General features: G+C 39.8%; 1 protein-coding gene across 2 annotated transcripts in view; it reads right to left on the reverse strand.

The window, feature by feature from the left end:
- COL4A5 (collagen type IV alpha 5 chain) overlaps positions 1-15,073 on the reverse strand; it is a 75,171-nt gene that overhangs the window by 6,758 nt on the left and 53,340 nt on the right. For both annotated transcript variants that reach the window (XR_008439365.1, XM_053990196.1), the window contains exons 34-46: positions 14,633-14,731; positions 13,554-13,643; positions 13,097-13,236; positions 12,051-12,177; positions 10,743-10,823; positions 10,095-10,193; positions 9,464-9,514; positions 8,533-8,718; positions 2,144-2,277; positions 1,711-1,783; positions 1,491-1,562; positions 995-1,123; positions 601-699 (exon numbers count right to left, since the gene is read on the reverse strand). Coding sequence is in view for 1 of the 2 variants with exons in the window: in XM_053990196.1 (XP_053846171.1) it covers positions 601-699; positions 995-1,123; positions 1,491-1,562; positions 1,711-1,783; positions 2,144-2,277; positions 8,533-8,718; positions 9,464-9,514; positions 10,095-10,193; positions 10,743-10,823; positions 12,051-12,177; positions 13,097-13,236; positions 13,554-13,643; positions 14,633-14,731 (1,380 nt within the window). In the remaining variant the exon portion in view is untranslated. The remainder of the gene's footprint in view (positions 1-600; positions 700-994; positions 1,124-1,490; positions 1,563-1,710; positions 1,784-2,143; positions 2,278-8,532; positions 8,719-9,463; positions 9,515-10,094; positions 10,194-10,742; positions 10,824-12,050; positions 12,178-13,096; positions 13,237-13,553; positions 13,644-14,632; positions 14,732-15,073) is intronic.

Consider the following 15,073-nt stretch of genomic DNA (forward strand, 5'->3'; position numbering starts at 1 on the left):
GGTTTCATAGAGCTGCTCAGAGAAAAAGGAAAAAGGTGTTATGGATCTTTGTATACTTTTTAACTGTTTTAATTCTAATACTTTTTCTCACAGATTGCAATAGAGAACTACTTAATATTTATCACCTTTAGAAAATTGTCCCAGTGCCTAGTCTGATTTCTCAAATCCTAGTTCAGTATTTCTAGGCAATACCTAAATGATAGTCCAATCTCTGACTTCGGTGAAACTCTTTTATGAAGTCTGTTTATCCCATTCATAACTTCCATGCAAAATAAGCATTATTTTACTAATCTCTCTCTTCAGTTTCTTACAGTCTTCATTATCTCCTCTGCATCATCTGTGCTACAAAGGGAATGCCATTAAGCTTGAGGTAAAGCACTTGACAATGTTACTCAGCAATGACCAGCAATGTGTTGGTGCTGAGAATATTCCAAATCAAAGTATGTTCAGGTGCTTGTAATATTTCTGCATTAAGAAAATCCTAAAATTATGATTTTACCATTATTCCCATGAAGCAAAGATCTTACTTCCCAGTATTGACCTCCATTCAGAAATGGGAGTCTCTTTTTCCAGTGAGTCCTCATAGCATAAACACCCTACCTGGCTGGCCTGGGAGACCTCTCTCTCCTTTTCGTCCTGCTGGACCATCAAAACCAGGAAGTCCATCTCTCCCTGGGTCACCAGGAAGACCAATTGGACCTAGAATACACAAAAGCATAACTGAAATAAAAGCTCTTGAAATCTCACTACAGAAATCTTCAAGTTGTCAGTGACTCATCTGCTGCTTCTTTCTGATACATAAGAGAAGAACAGTCAATGAAACCAGATGTGTATGGTGGAATCCTGTGTTTATCTGTTACCTATTAACCTGCATTTCTCTCTTGCCCCTTGCTGAGCTCAGTAACTCATCTCTGCAGCCTGTGCCATGTCACTGGCACTGCCACCTGCACTCAGGTACATTTCTGGTCATGTCCTCTGCAGCCTTGGATCGTACCTGGCAATCCCTGTGGCCCTGGCAATCCAGGTGGCCCTTTGGACCCAGGCTGTCCTGGAGGACCCGGGGAACCAGGATCACCTTTGACAACAATGCTTCGTCCAATGGTACCTGGTAAACCTGGTGGACCTGAGAGAAGGAAGATTGGTATTAGATAAATGAAGGTGGAAGACAGCATTAGAAACAGTTTCTTTATTTCACAATCAGAAGCCAAAGAGCTCCATCATTGCAAGAAAGAATAAGTGTATGTATAGGACAAAAAAGTACTCTTGGTGACCCCCTCTAAGGACCCCTCTCAAAAGAGTTAATCTATATAGACTGGATACAGAGTATAAAACATATTAGAATTACTTGTAAGGGCTAAAAAGGACAGGTTGGAATTATGCTGAAGATCTTGCTCACTTCACTTTGACTGATGGCTGAGACCAACTCATCTATGTAACAAATTCTACTGACAGGGAGCAAAAGTGACAGTGCCACTACCCAGGACTCCTACCTGGTGGGCCTGGCAGTCCCTGGCTGCCCGTGAGGCCAGCGGGTCCTGCAGGTCCAGTGGGACCCTTCATACCTGAAACATCAAATTCACACAGTTACCCAGTGAAAGAACATGCTGTTCTACAAAGTCTGCTGCAGGAATGGCCTAAACAGGCTGTTACTGTGTCTGGAGGTTTTGCTCAAAATGCTGGTTAAATACCTGGGAATACCCAGTGAAATACCTGGGAATCCTGGAACGCCTGGAACCCCGGGGTCACCCTTCATTCCATTCAGACCTGGACGACCAGGATCCCCCTGAAGAGAAGAGCCTCATGTTATTCCCTCATCTCAGCAGTTCCAGAGAACCAGAATGGAACAGGTGGCTGGGGACAACAAAGCACACTGGGGGCTGTGGAGGGCTGAGGCCATGGGGGGCTGTCAGTGAGAAGGGGAACACGAGGCTGCACAGACAGCTCCCATGGGAACATTAGCAGGGACATCCTGCCTAGATACTGGGGGATAGCTGAGGAAAAGATCCTCTTCCTTCCTACAAGACAAGGTGTTAGCTACTACAATTTGGCTTTTATTATGTTGAACTGCATGTTCCACCCAAATATATTCCAGTTTTATTGGATTTAAAAATTAACTAGGGGAAAACTCCATTTCTTGTCATACCTGGCGTCCCGGTGGTCCTTGATCTCCCTTTGGACCAGTCAGGCCAGGTGGACCAGGTGGACCTGGGTTCCCTTTTTCCCCTTTAAGTCCTCCACTGCCTGGTGGCCCTCGTGGACCTTCTGGGCCTGGTGGACCTTAACATTGCAGAACAAATGTGCACACATCAGTATATATCATTCATTCTGCCCAAGTTTGTGCCTTCAGTGTTTAAAAAAAAAAAAAAAAAAAAGGCTTAACTTCTTAGCTCTATTTCAGTGCTAAATTCAGGGTAAACTAAAAGGAAAACAAGTAAGAGGAATTATTTGCACTACCCAAATCAGGAATCAAGGCCCCTTATCTAGCTGATGAGGCAGGTCTTGCCAGAAGGCAGTGCAGCTCACCTGCATTAGCAGCTTACTGGTGACCAGACCAGTGCCTTTACTAGGAGCCAAGAAACCCAAAATTAGATGGTACAAACATCTCCTCTGCTGACCTGCATTACATTCACCATGTCTTAAGTGCTTCTTAACAAGCTGAATTCCTTTTGTAAGCTAGTCTCAACACTAACACAGTACAGTGTAAACACTGTAGTACTGCTTTCTTGTTAGAATTTGACATACCTATTAAGGAGCACACGTGTGCTGCCTCCTGACTGCTGGGCAGCAGGAAGCTTGTCATTCTGCCTCATCTACATAACAACCTGAGTTGCAGAAACTTCCTTATATTGAAGGACTCTTCCTGCAACTGATTTTTTTAATCTTTAGTAGACTTACACTGTGTAAACCTAACAGAGAAACTGGGCTGGTCTTCAAATATTTTGCCTTTGCTACAGCCGGATTAATCCAAAACAAAGCAGTGGGTATAAAAGAAACTCTAATATCTGAGTTTCTCAGATCAACTCAAAGATGAGACCTCCATCTTTGTCCCACCATCTAAATGGAAGGTAACCAGTATAAATTTGTGGCAAAATAAACCATAAGCAAGTGCAGCAACAGCTAATAACATTTTACAAGTTAGAGCTCATAATTGGATTAACAAAAGGATTTTTTTGCAGAACAGAGCTATGACATACTCTCCTGCAGTACAAATCTAACATTTATCAGTGTGCTGGATTTTCAGCCCTCCTGCAACTTTGAATCTCCTTTGACATCCTCATAATCTATACCCAATGGATAAATTTGATTATTTGTGTTTCTTCATGCAAATTCGAGTATAGAATTCCTTCCCTTTTTAAATCAACAGCAATTTTGTACCAGATTTCACACATATCCTGTAGCAGTTTCAGCTACAGAAAACATCCCATCATGCAAGGATTTTTGTGTTCATTTTGCTCTTTCATACTGGTCTAGTACTGTTCACATGCAAAATAATACCAGGTTACCATCTGGGGCATGCTAATCAAACACATACGGTCTGCAGAATAAGCACAGCCCTTAAAAAGACAATCACAGAATTACAGGAAAACATCTGTTTCTCTTACATCAAGTGCAATGCAGTAAAACAAATTGCCCGAGTTAAGAGTCTAACCTGGAGGCCCTGGAAGGATCAGAGTTCACCAAAGCCCAATGATCGATGTTAGAAGGGTCAGACATCACACAGTACAAAACAAGATTACTAGTTAGAAATAGTACAGATGACAGCAAATACACTACACAACAACCCATTTCACCAGCATATTTTGTATTTACAGTATAATCCACATGCATGCATAAAACCACACATGAATACACAAACATAGGTATTTTCAGATACTAGTTATTCTGGTGACTAGGCTCTACTGAAACTAATTTGACATTTCATTTAACAGCAAACTTAAAGCTTCACTAGAGAATGTTTTATTGCTTTAACATTACAGCTAAGGCCTATAAATGGTTAGTCCTGCTCACAACAGGGTTTGGACTATGAAACCATTTCACTGACAATACTCAGCCTCACAGGGCCCGGGGCTTGGCAAACAGGTAAATTGTGAAATACAACTTACTCCTGTGCAAAGTTCTGCTTTGGGCAGGGGGGAAGTGTGACTAACAGAAGGACTTATCAACACTAATCAGGTATGAGCCTCAACTACCTGTGAATACAATTCCAGGACTGAAAAGTAGGCTTAGGCCCTCTTTGAAACTGTAAGCAAGATTGACATGGATCAACAGGGCTGCAAATGCTGTAAGCAACAAAACAGCAGAACTTGCAAGTTTTTTATCAATGTCTTGATAAAAACATTTCAAGATGCTAATTTACCTAAGATTATATGGAGAATGGCACGTGATAACATCCTTAGAAAAATGATTTAAATGCCCTCTCTCAAAAGATAAGCTGGTTGTCCCTACAATGCTCCTAAGTTAATATACATTTTAGCTTCTGTGCCGCTTGCATATTTCATGTCAGTGAAATGATTTAAATATATCAACATATCATCATGCAATTTGCAGCTAAAAACTAAAATAAATACACATCAGGTTTACCTCACAGCACTATTTCTTACATATTTGGTAAATTATTTTAAATACTAACTGTAATACAGTTGTTAAAAATAATGACATGGACATTTCATTGTTACTGTTAAGTACTTATAAACTATATTTTACTGATAGGTAAGTTTTGCTATGATTTATAAATCAGTCCTACACATGTTCATCACTGAATTCTGGCTGATCCCAGTCACAGGGTGGAACAAAATTTGATGCAATTGCTTAGTTCCTCTCAGCACCCCATGATGGCAGCTCTCTTTGAAAGTGTGGTTACTGCTTGGGTGACCACAGTTAAATTAAAAGGTAAAGCCACATTCCCTTTTTTTGACATGGCTGCATAAAGATAGGATTCAGACATCAGGGGCTACCAAATTTGCTACCTCGTGGTGCTTAGGACAGCAGGCTGAAAACTAAAATGTATTCCTTTATTAAATTTTCATGACAGTTCTTTGCTGCCTGAAAATCATCATAGCAAAACCTAAAGACATCATTATTATTAAATAGATATACGAAGTCATTTTCAGTCTAGACACAGATGTTAAAATCTTCCCAAGTGCCAGTTTGGGAGTGTATCAGTTCCATGCTGATACACTAAGGTTACAGTAAATGTCTCACCAATTCTCTCCCACTGCCCTAGTGCCAGGGAGCGTCATGGCTGTGAGCTTTATTTTCATTAAATATTTGTACAAGGAAGAACTTTCTTCATTTCCTCTAAATGGGCTAGTGAAGTGAAACAATGGAAATAAGGATTTCTCTACACTGAATATTTAAAAGGCTCTAAGTTGAGAATCTAAAGCATCACTGTTAGTCTACATAAATTTTCCTACCAATACTGTTGGTATAAAAGAAGCATCTAATTTATTTAAGTCACTTGAGTGTCCAAAATCAACAGTGGCAGGTGCTACAAAAATGACTACTGTCACTTGCCCAAGCTGCAACACACAATTATGCAGCAAGTCATGGGAGGACAGTGCAATGTGCTTTTTTAAAACAAGCTGGGAATCAGAATATATTGTTTCCAACTGCACTGAGGGAAAAAAAAGCCAAAAAAAAAGTTTCACAGCTGGGGACACTGCATAAAAGCCTTGCAAATCTAGACTCACATGGTTTTCCACCATGGGCAGAGCAACTGTGTCCTTCCAATGTCAGTCCCACAACAACATGGAAGAGATGGCTGAAAGCCAACTCTGAGCTTTTTTTTCCCCACCACAAATTAAAAGGCATGTCTGAAACATGACTCTGCATATCTACATTTAGACACTACAAAAGTAATACATTCATCTTCATGCAAAGTTATTATTTTGGAGTTACGGGGCTAACCTGAGGGACCTGGGAGTAGGGGGTCAGAATTCACCAAGGTCATCATTAGAACAAGGGGAAAAACATCAAAATTGTTAGAAATATCAACAAACTAACATATTCAACTAAACCTTTCTTTTTAGATTTAGCTCAATATTCCTTTACATACAGTGTGCAAAACACCAAACTATTATTATTTATAGCAAGGAAAATAGACATGTGGAGCAACAGCAGTGTTCTGTTGCCCTGGAAATTGGCTTAATTTTATAATAAATTAATAAATCTATGTCAACACCATCTATCAATGTTTATTTTAGGGGTAACTCAACTGGAGTCAGAGAGCTACATCATGTTTGACTTCATCTCTTTTGCTAATCTTAGAATATACCCAGAAGTCAACAACAAACAGTACACGCAAACAGCTTCTGGTTTTATTTCTGTCCCTAGAAGGGGTAATTTGACAGCCACACAGCTGCTTTTATGAGTAACTGCCTTATGTTGAAATGTTACAAAATCAGCATTCCAACAATAGACTCTGTTATCATCAGAAACAAAAGGCTGGAGTGCTGATTGTACCAGAACTGCAATAATAGTTTGGTTTATCCACATTAGTTCACACGTAACTGAGCAAAACAAATGCTTCACTTTATACATTGCATGCAACAAAAATGGAAATAAGAGAAGGAAAAAGAAAGAGAGAACATGGCTGAGCAGAACCTCACTGGTTGTTTCCCCTGCTCATAAATCTGCACAAAATGAGTCCCACCATTGCTCCACCTTCCCAGCTGATCAGAATCAGTAAGCACTTGATTTAGGCAGGGAAGTGTGAACAGGATGAGCAGCTCCATAAAACCCCAATGCTACAGCAGAGCAGAGACCTCAGTTGGTACTTCTATTACACCTCAGAGGTTGCTTAGCCTGGTGTACTTTTAAAGACTTCTTTGAAGTTTGGAGATATCCTCTGTATAAAAAACTTTTAAACATGAAAGCCTATATTGTTATGGACCAATCACTGTCCTGGGCCAAAATTTGAATGGCTGTACTACTCTGTATACAGAAGAATTAATGAAGTCCAAAGCAAACAGGGCTACAAATGTGCTGCAGGGATGCTCTGCTGCCTGGTTAGAGCCCCTGGGACACAGCAGGGAGTCAGTTCCTCCAGGAAAAAGGGGGAAGGCATGTACTCCTCATTCTACTAACCAAATAGGAAACCAGCAAGACATTGTGACTGGCTGGGGATTATTAATCCATAGGGTGGTTGTTCTACATCAGTCACACACAAAGCTGGCTTAGGATGAAACACAGCAGAAGGATTTTTACTGGCACTAAAAGAAAACCTCATTATACTGGCAAACAGCACCCCAGTTCTAAGGTGTTATAGATTAAAACCAAGGTTTATAATGACTCATTTTTTAAATACACAGTTCAGGTATATGAGTTCATAGCCTACTCTGCAAAAGAAAAAACTCATATTGCCATTGATAATAACATATGGTTCAATTCCAGCTCTAGGGAAAATATTTTGATAAAATTCCTTTCAAAGAAACATTATTGAGTATGACTGCCTCCTCTTGTGTCAGAAGCAAGATGAGGAAAATGAAAACCTTTAAATCTTTTCAAGTGTATACTGCAAAGCTAAACTCTCCATTGATACCCAAAAATCAACGCTATCTGTGTTGCAGCTGTTTTACAAATGTACTAACTCAAAACTAACTTTCCTCAGAAAAGTCTTTTATTTAAAGAATAATTTGAGGGCAATAAATGAAAATATTACTTTACCATTAATCTGCAAAGGAAAAAAGTCCCTGTCATCAACCAACGGCTTGGTTTGAAAGCAGTCTCCTTTAGGGAGAATATCAAGCCTGTTATGTGAGATGAATCTTAGACGTAGCAAAGTACTTCTGGATTTAAGGTCCAGAACTAAGCTTGAGCTGGAGCTGTGGCAGGTTCATTTAAATTAGATTTTTTCAACAGCAGTATCTAAATGCAAATAAACATTCTGTGACACAAAATAGAAATCAATTTCTAACACAGGCCAGGTAGTTGCTCAGCAATGTTAACTCAGTATAGTGTTTTCTCATTCCCAGAATTAGTTGGTGCAGGAATAAGATGCAAACATGGAATGGAAAGATGAACACGGCACGATGGAGCACGGAGTCCACGGGAGCCACGTGGCACGATGGAGCAATGACTTGTGTTACATGGCCTGGAGATGAGGAGCAGTATCCAATCTGACCATGCTGGGATGCTAGTGGGAATTGGATTTTCATGACTCGTAGGATGATGGGGCTTGTTACTTTTGGTTTTTTGTGCGCGGTGACGTTTGCTGATCGTGTGACAACACTGCAAAGGTCTCAGATGTTCAGAGGTGCTTGTGAGTGATTATTGGGGCAGCATGCGGAGAACCTCCCGCGTGGGAACGCCTTTGATTTTTGCTGCCAGGCATCCAAAATTTTGAGAAACTGAGGCTAGTTTATTTATAGATACTGGGGTTTTTTGGCAACATAATTCTCTGGTTGCCCACACACCTATGCCATGAGGCTTGACCTTATCCATCCAAATAAACAGCCAATTTAAAGGCTGATGACCTACCAGCAAAACATCAAAGTACTGGCAGATGTTCACAGGTATGGATCATGCTCTTACCTGGCCTTCCTGGAACACCTGGTGGGCCAGGACTACCTTTAGGACCTTCTAGAGGTGGCCCTGGTATTCCTGGTGGACCTGGTGGACCCTGCAGACCAGGGAATCCCTGGAAACCTGGTTCTCCCTTTGGTCCTGGAAGTCCAGGGGGTCCCGGTGGGCCAGGTAACCCCAGTTCTCCTTTTTGCCCTGTAGAAAGGCATATTTGTGAATATTGTTACCAGTTTATATAAAGCCCAAAAGCCAACTTGCAAAGCCATTTCTCTCTCTTGCAGAAGGCACAAGTCTGGCCACAACTCCCCTTATTTGCAGGGTGAGACAGGGTAAAATTGTCTAACATTCAGAAAAGAGTGAGGGCTAATAATTCTTGCAGGAGAAAGTGCCATAGCTTCTAACATGTTAAAAAGCCAGTGATGCTGTAATTCATAAACATCCTTGGAGACTGTAAGCCTACAAATAAGGCTTTCTGTGAAGAAATCTGTCAGTATTAAGACTTCATCCTTTTTTTGAGATGTTGCTGAAAATTAAGACATACTTGCAAAATTTTCAAATAAGCCTGGAGAATTTAGGAGCTTTAATGCTACCAGAGAAGAGCAATGTATCAGGTACCTTCAAAGCAGCTTCATTTATCATCTGTTTTATGAATGCTTCATTTACTGACACCAATCAGCAAAGTTCCACACAATGCAATAGGCTATTTCTCTGTGTGTATTTATTCTGGCTGCATAATTGCTAATTTACAAAATACAGTGGTCAGTAATAAGATGTCTTTATTGCTGTGGTTAATTCAAAACAGTCTGCTGAGGAAAAAAAAAATTACTTGTAGCTATAGCATTCATTTGTTACAGAAAAAACAACATACCCTTCTTGTTTTTGGTGTGTAAATGTATTTTACATTGAACCTTTTTAACCAAGGGCAACAGAAAAGCTTTACCTGACAATCCTGGGAGTCCTGGGGGTCCCGGACGCCCAAAACCTGGTAGACCTGAAAAAAAGACAGATTTAGACAAAAATGAATATTTAGCTTTCAGGTCTCCAGGAATGGGAATATGAGGCTTAGAACAATGAGAGTGCAGTTCATCTAAATAAGCTATTCCTTGAGATTGCTTGGATTGTCATTCACTCACCAGTCTTCCCCAAAGTTGGAGGTTTTGCTATTGAATGCATCCCTAACTTTCATAACTGTTTCCATCCCCTTGCAATCCATTCTTTCAGATTTTGGGAGTAACTATGTTTGCATTTTTGTTTTAAGATCTATCTTTACAGCAGGGATTACAGTGGACTGTTTACCCACTGTGTAACTGAGCTGAAGCAATAAGCTACCATGGAATACAGGAACAGGGGCTGGTGTTAAAGCCAGGTAATAAAATTCAGGAGAGCTGACTGAATTCTTGTCCTGTGCCTCACTGGCAGCTTGCCAGCACCCTTTGTGAGCCACCCAGCAGCCAGGAACCACAGGAACAGCTTTGAAGGTATAAGGGCAGTTACAGGAAAGAAAGAATAGAGCAAGCAGGACATGTCAATGCAGAGTGAAGAGGAAGAAAGAAACAGGAAGGGCACCTTACCTGGTTCACCCTTCTGACCCGCTGGTCCAGGGATACCATCTCGACCAGGCTGTCCCTTTTCCCCTGAAGGACCAGGAGGGCCAGGACGACCAATATCACCTAAAACAGGGATGGAACATATCAGCACAGTCTTGCCTAAACTGCAGTAAAGAAAACCAGCATCCCCTTCACCACCATCTGAATCTAAAAGTGTGGTAATGCAATAAAAGATTTACAGCGGTGTAATCTTAAAATTAAACCTTTCTCTCTCACCCCTGACAATTTAGAAAAGTCTTTTAGGGCTGTGAATTTTCAAGCAGTCACTGTTTGCTGAAGATATAATGCTTCCCTTTAGAATAAATTATGATTTTGTTCCTATAAAAACAGGTTAGGCCACCGTAATATGTAGCATAAATAAAGCTGGTAAGTACAGAAACAGTTAACTTCTTGTTTCAATAGCTAATGCATTGACAGCAAATAAGTCCTCAGAAGAAAGTTAAAATTTCTTTGTTGTTTAATTTCAGTGAATTAAGTGTGTGCAATGGTGTTTGAGCACCCATGTACATACAAATACATTTCCATGATGCTAAAAAGATAAGAAATGAAGTGCCTTTATGTGTTATGTTTTTCACAGAAGCAGCTGATCTCTGCTGCACTGTCCATGCTCACCTACTGGCCCAGGTGGTCCAGGCAGGCCAGGATTACCTGGAGGGCCCTCAATACCTTTTGGTCCTGGAATTCCTGGTGTTCCTGTAAAGTACAGGCATTTCAATCAAATAATGAACAAAACTGATTTTTCAGCAGATCTTGAAATGCTACAATCTGAGATGCCCTGAGTAACAAATGAGCTAATTCTACCAAGATACTGTATTTATGCTCATTTTGCAGATTTACAGCTGGTCAAGGAGATGAATTAGAAAGCAAAGAGTGCACAGAAACAAAACATACTGGTACAACTACTCTTACTGCTACTCTCAAGCCTCTTAACCGGTGAGTGCTCATGGCCAAGTACACAGCAACTCAAAAGTTACCATTTTAAAGACAGATGTTTCTGCTTGACAACAAATTGAAAGCATTATGTACTGGGATTGAATAGCTGTTCCCCAATCCTCTTTTCCCTTCCTGAAAAAAGTAAAAATGGTCTTAAGTTTACACTGGATTCTCGCCCCTACAGCATGAGCTGAGTGGGAGGCAGGAGAAACACCTGATCTGCTGCACGTCTGCTCTGACCAGCACCTGAGCCTGATCCAGGCAGGGTCTCAAAACACCTTGTGGCTGTTCAGTCTTTTAGGCAGGACATGAAACAGAGGGTAAAAACTGTCAGGTTCATGGTCAGGTTTTGTTTTCTTCTAAGCTTCCCGCTGTCATGACTACAGCTGTAAATTCCCTCATTTTCTACATCAAAGCAGCTCAAGCATATTTGTAAAACAGCCTTTAGTGCTGTAAATGCAGCAGAGGTAAAAACTTTCTTTCAATTTTGAATGAAAACACTGACATACACCTGTGAACAACCACGATTAATATTTTTTAAAGAACAAAGTGCAAAACCTAATTCAATTATATTTCAGAGATTTCTCTTTAGAACACTTTTTTTTTTTTTACAATAAATGATATGAAAAAAACTGCTAAGTTTTCCAGGATGGCACTTTTTTATTGATTCATGAAAAAAGAAAATATAGATAACTTTTTTTTTTATCCCAATATTTGTGTGTTAAAGGAGGTAAGAGTGAGTGCTATGGAGAGTCTTAACTTACACAGCTGCTCCATCCCCTCAGAGCAGATGAACAATTTCAGAAGGCAATTTAAGAGATGCATTCCCACACTTTTGTAGTGACAATTCCAACAGCACAAAGCTTAGAAGCAGCAGATTGCCAGAAACTCTGAGAAGCTGGAGTCTCCCCCAGTTACCCACTGTGTTTAGCTGTTCATTCTAATATTAGCAAGAGGGGATATTAAAACAAATCTGTTGAGAATTACCTGGGAATCCAGGAAGGCCTGGTTCTCCTTTTGCACCTGGACTGCCTGGAAATCCAGGCAAACCAGGATTTCCAGCTATGCCTTTAGAGCCTGGACTACCTGGGTATCCAGGCAAGCCAAGATCTCCCTGGAAAACATTAAGCAGAAATAAGAACCCAGACTTGTTAAGATAGGAAAGCCCTTACTGTATGTTCCCCATCCTACCATCACATCAAGGTCACAAGTATATTGTGTACACCTCTCCTCATATCCAGTTAATGTCAATCATCTCAACACAAAATTAAGCAAAAACAGCAATAGTAAAGACTTCAACAGTCTTCCCCTATAATTTTGTGTACAGTATCATAGTTTTTCCTCAGGACTGGCCTATGTTAAAGAAAAAAAGTATCTTCCTTTCTTCCAGCAGGATCAGAGATTTCTACCCCATGATAATGCAGAATAAAAAGTGTAGCTTTAATCATGCAGCTTTAATCACGCAATGTTTTTGCTAAGCTAACTGTGTGCACAACATCAATTGCAAGCCATCAGTGAAGACTGTTAGACATTCTGAAGATCTTTTTGTCACTTTTTTGTGGGTGGCAGAAAGGATGATATAGGTAAATATTAATTAAAATACTTTACACACTTTAAAATTTTAAGCAGCAGTAATCATGCTGTATTATCAGTAATTTCTGTTTAAATGCACCTCTGAATTTTGTAGGAATTAACTACATAATTAGACAGGGGGACAATGATATTAATTGTATAAATCCCTAGCAACTACAAAAGTGTCACAATGAAGATTAGGCCACTAAATAAATCCAACTTGAAAAGTCTGGTAAACAATCTTCTCCTTTAACCTGATTAAGTTATATATAAATATTTCCACCTTTAAAATTAGAAATTTTTATCTCACCTGCAAAGTCAACCCAGCTTTTTACTAATATATTTATATACGTATTTACAGTTATACATTACATATATTAAGTAATAGTTGAGGGGAAAAAATCAACACAAAATCTAATTTCCTAATGGAATTTTCAATTGGAAGGATTTTGTAAAGGTACCTTTGGTCCAGGGGGACCAGGAATACCAATGCCTGAAAGACCAGGGTCACCTTTCTCCCCTTTCAGTCCAGGAAATCCTGCAGGCCCAGGCTGCCCTGGACGTCCTGCCAGTCCTTGGCTGCCTTTAAGCCCAGGGGGACCTGTCCAAAAGATAAAATGAAATTTAAAAAAATATAAATAGAACTTCTGCAGTAATTTACAGAAATCATTCAAAGTGCAGCAACTGAACTAGAAATGCCCAACAATTTGACTGGCTGGCCTTGAATACCTAATGTGTTTTACTTTTAAAACCAAACTAAAACAATTACCTAAAAATCTCCATTATGTATGTAGGGCTTTATGCAATCCTCATCTTCACTGCTATTATTACATGCTAGACACAAGCGGAGTCATATTTGGAGTATATAAAAGGAGAACATTGGCCCAAATGAAGTAAAATTCAAGCACAGAAACTAACCTGGAAGACCCATCTCTCCCATAGCTCCTTTTAATCCTGGAGGTCCTGTTGGTCCTTGCTGCCCAGGAAGCCCCATGTCCCCCTTGATGCCTAGGAAAGGTGTGATTGAGTTAATTAATGGCAATAATTACAGGTTTCTGATATCCATGCATTCTCATATGACCATGCTTATCTGATTACAGGCAATGGATTTGGAGTTGCTTTAGGCCTCATACTGCTCCTACTTGCTTTTCCACACTTATTTGTAGTAAAATATTCAACACCTTCATTTTGTTGCAAGCCAAGATTTGATCAGGGCCACTGCTTATTTGTTTTGAAATAAGTCTAATGAAATAGGTCAAATCTCAGTCCAGGATTTAGTCACCATCTGAAAGGATTCAGTACTGGTGTGACATGGTCTCTCATGAGTTCCTCTGCAGAATAAACACATTATCTCTTTCTTATGTGCAACAAGTATTCAGCAGCTTCTTTTACAGATTTAAATGCAACCCACAATGCCCAAACTAGTTTGAGTCCTGGATGTTAACAATATTTCCCAAGCCCAACAAAATATTTTGAGCAAGGCCTACATTAGACACAGCAAACAAGGACTCAAGGTCTCAGATAAATTGTTACAGCTGTAGGGAGAAGTGGTGCAAAACAGAATTAGTTTTCTTGGTCCTTGCAATTCTTTAAAGCAAATATTTGACACTCAGCCTTTGCAATACATCCATTTGGCCATTTTCAAAGTATAATGCTTAGCAATATATGAAATAAACATATGAAGTGAAAGTCCTGTTGGCAGGTTCTGCAGTCACATTGCTTGCTCAAGCAGCAGGTACTTTTCCAGTCATCCTAAAAGACGTCTTAATCTTTAAAGGGATCAGTTTAAACCTGCTCTTGCCTCTGTTTGAAGGGAAGGGCTTCAAGCATGTGTTTGGATAATGACTTTAAATGCCCCAAAACTGTGCTGCAGTTTTAAGTGCAAATCCCTAAGGTTAGTTGAGATATAAGTGGATTAACATCCCAACTCCATGTGATAAAAACACATACAAATCTCTCTTTATCAAAACTGTCCAGCAGAAGTCTTGTTTACTGACCTGGCAATCCTGGCACACCTGGTGGGCCACTAAGTCCTGGTGGGCCTGGGTCACCCGGGAGACCTTGATAACCTTTCTGGCCTGATAAACCAGGAATACCTCAAGGGAAAAAGACATTTTATTATTATTACTATCACTACTAATGTATGTTTTCTTTTACCTTAAGAGAGGAGATGTAGCTATGGATGAATAAAAAAACAAATAGGAATTTTTCTTCAGTAAATATAATTCCTCCTAGCTTAGCCAGGAAAAGTATCACAGAACACAAAGCATTTGTTCTGGAAAATTTAAAATTACTACAGGACAGGAATAAAATAATAAGTTGAGAAAAAAGTAACTTAATGACTAATGCCAATATACTTCATTCAAGGGCTGTCTTCTGGATGAGCAGACTCTATTCTAACCTCTGCATTCACCCAGATTATTTATATACAAGTTAAA

The sequence above is a fragment of the Vidua macroura genome, chromosome 14 (assembly GCF_024509145.1).
Source record: "Vidua macroura isolate BioBank_ID:100142 chromosome 14, ASM2450914v1, whole genome shotgun sequence".
In the NCBI taxonomy this organism is placed as follows: domain Eukaryota; kingdom Metazoa; phylum Chordata; class Aves; order Passeriformes; family Viduidae; genus Vidua; species Vidua macroura.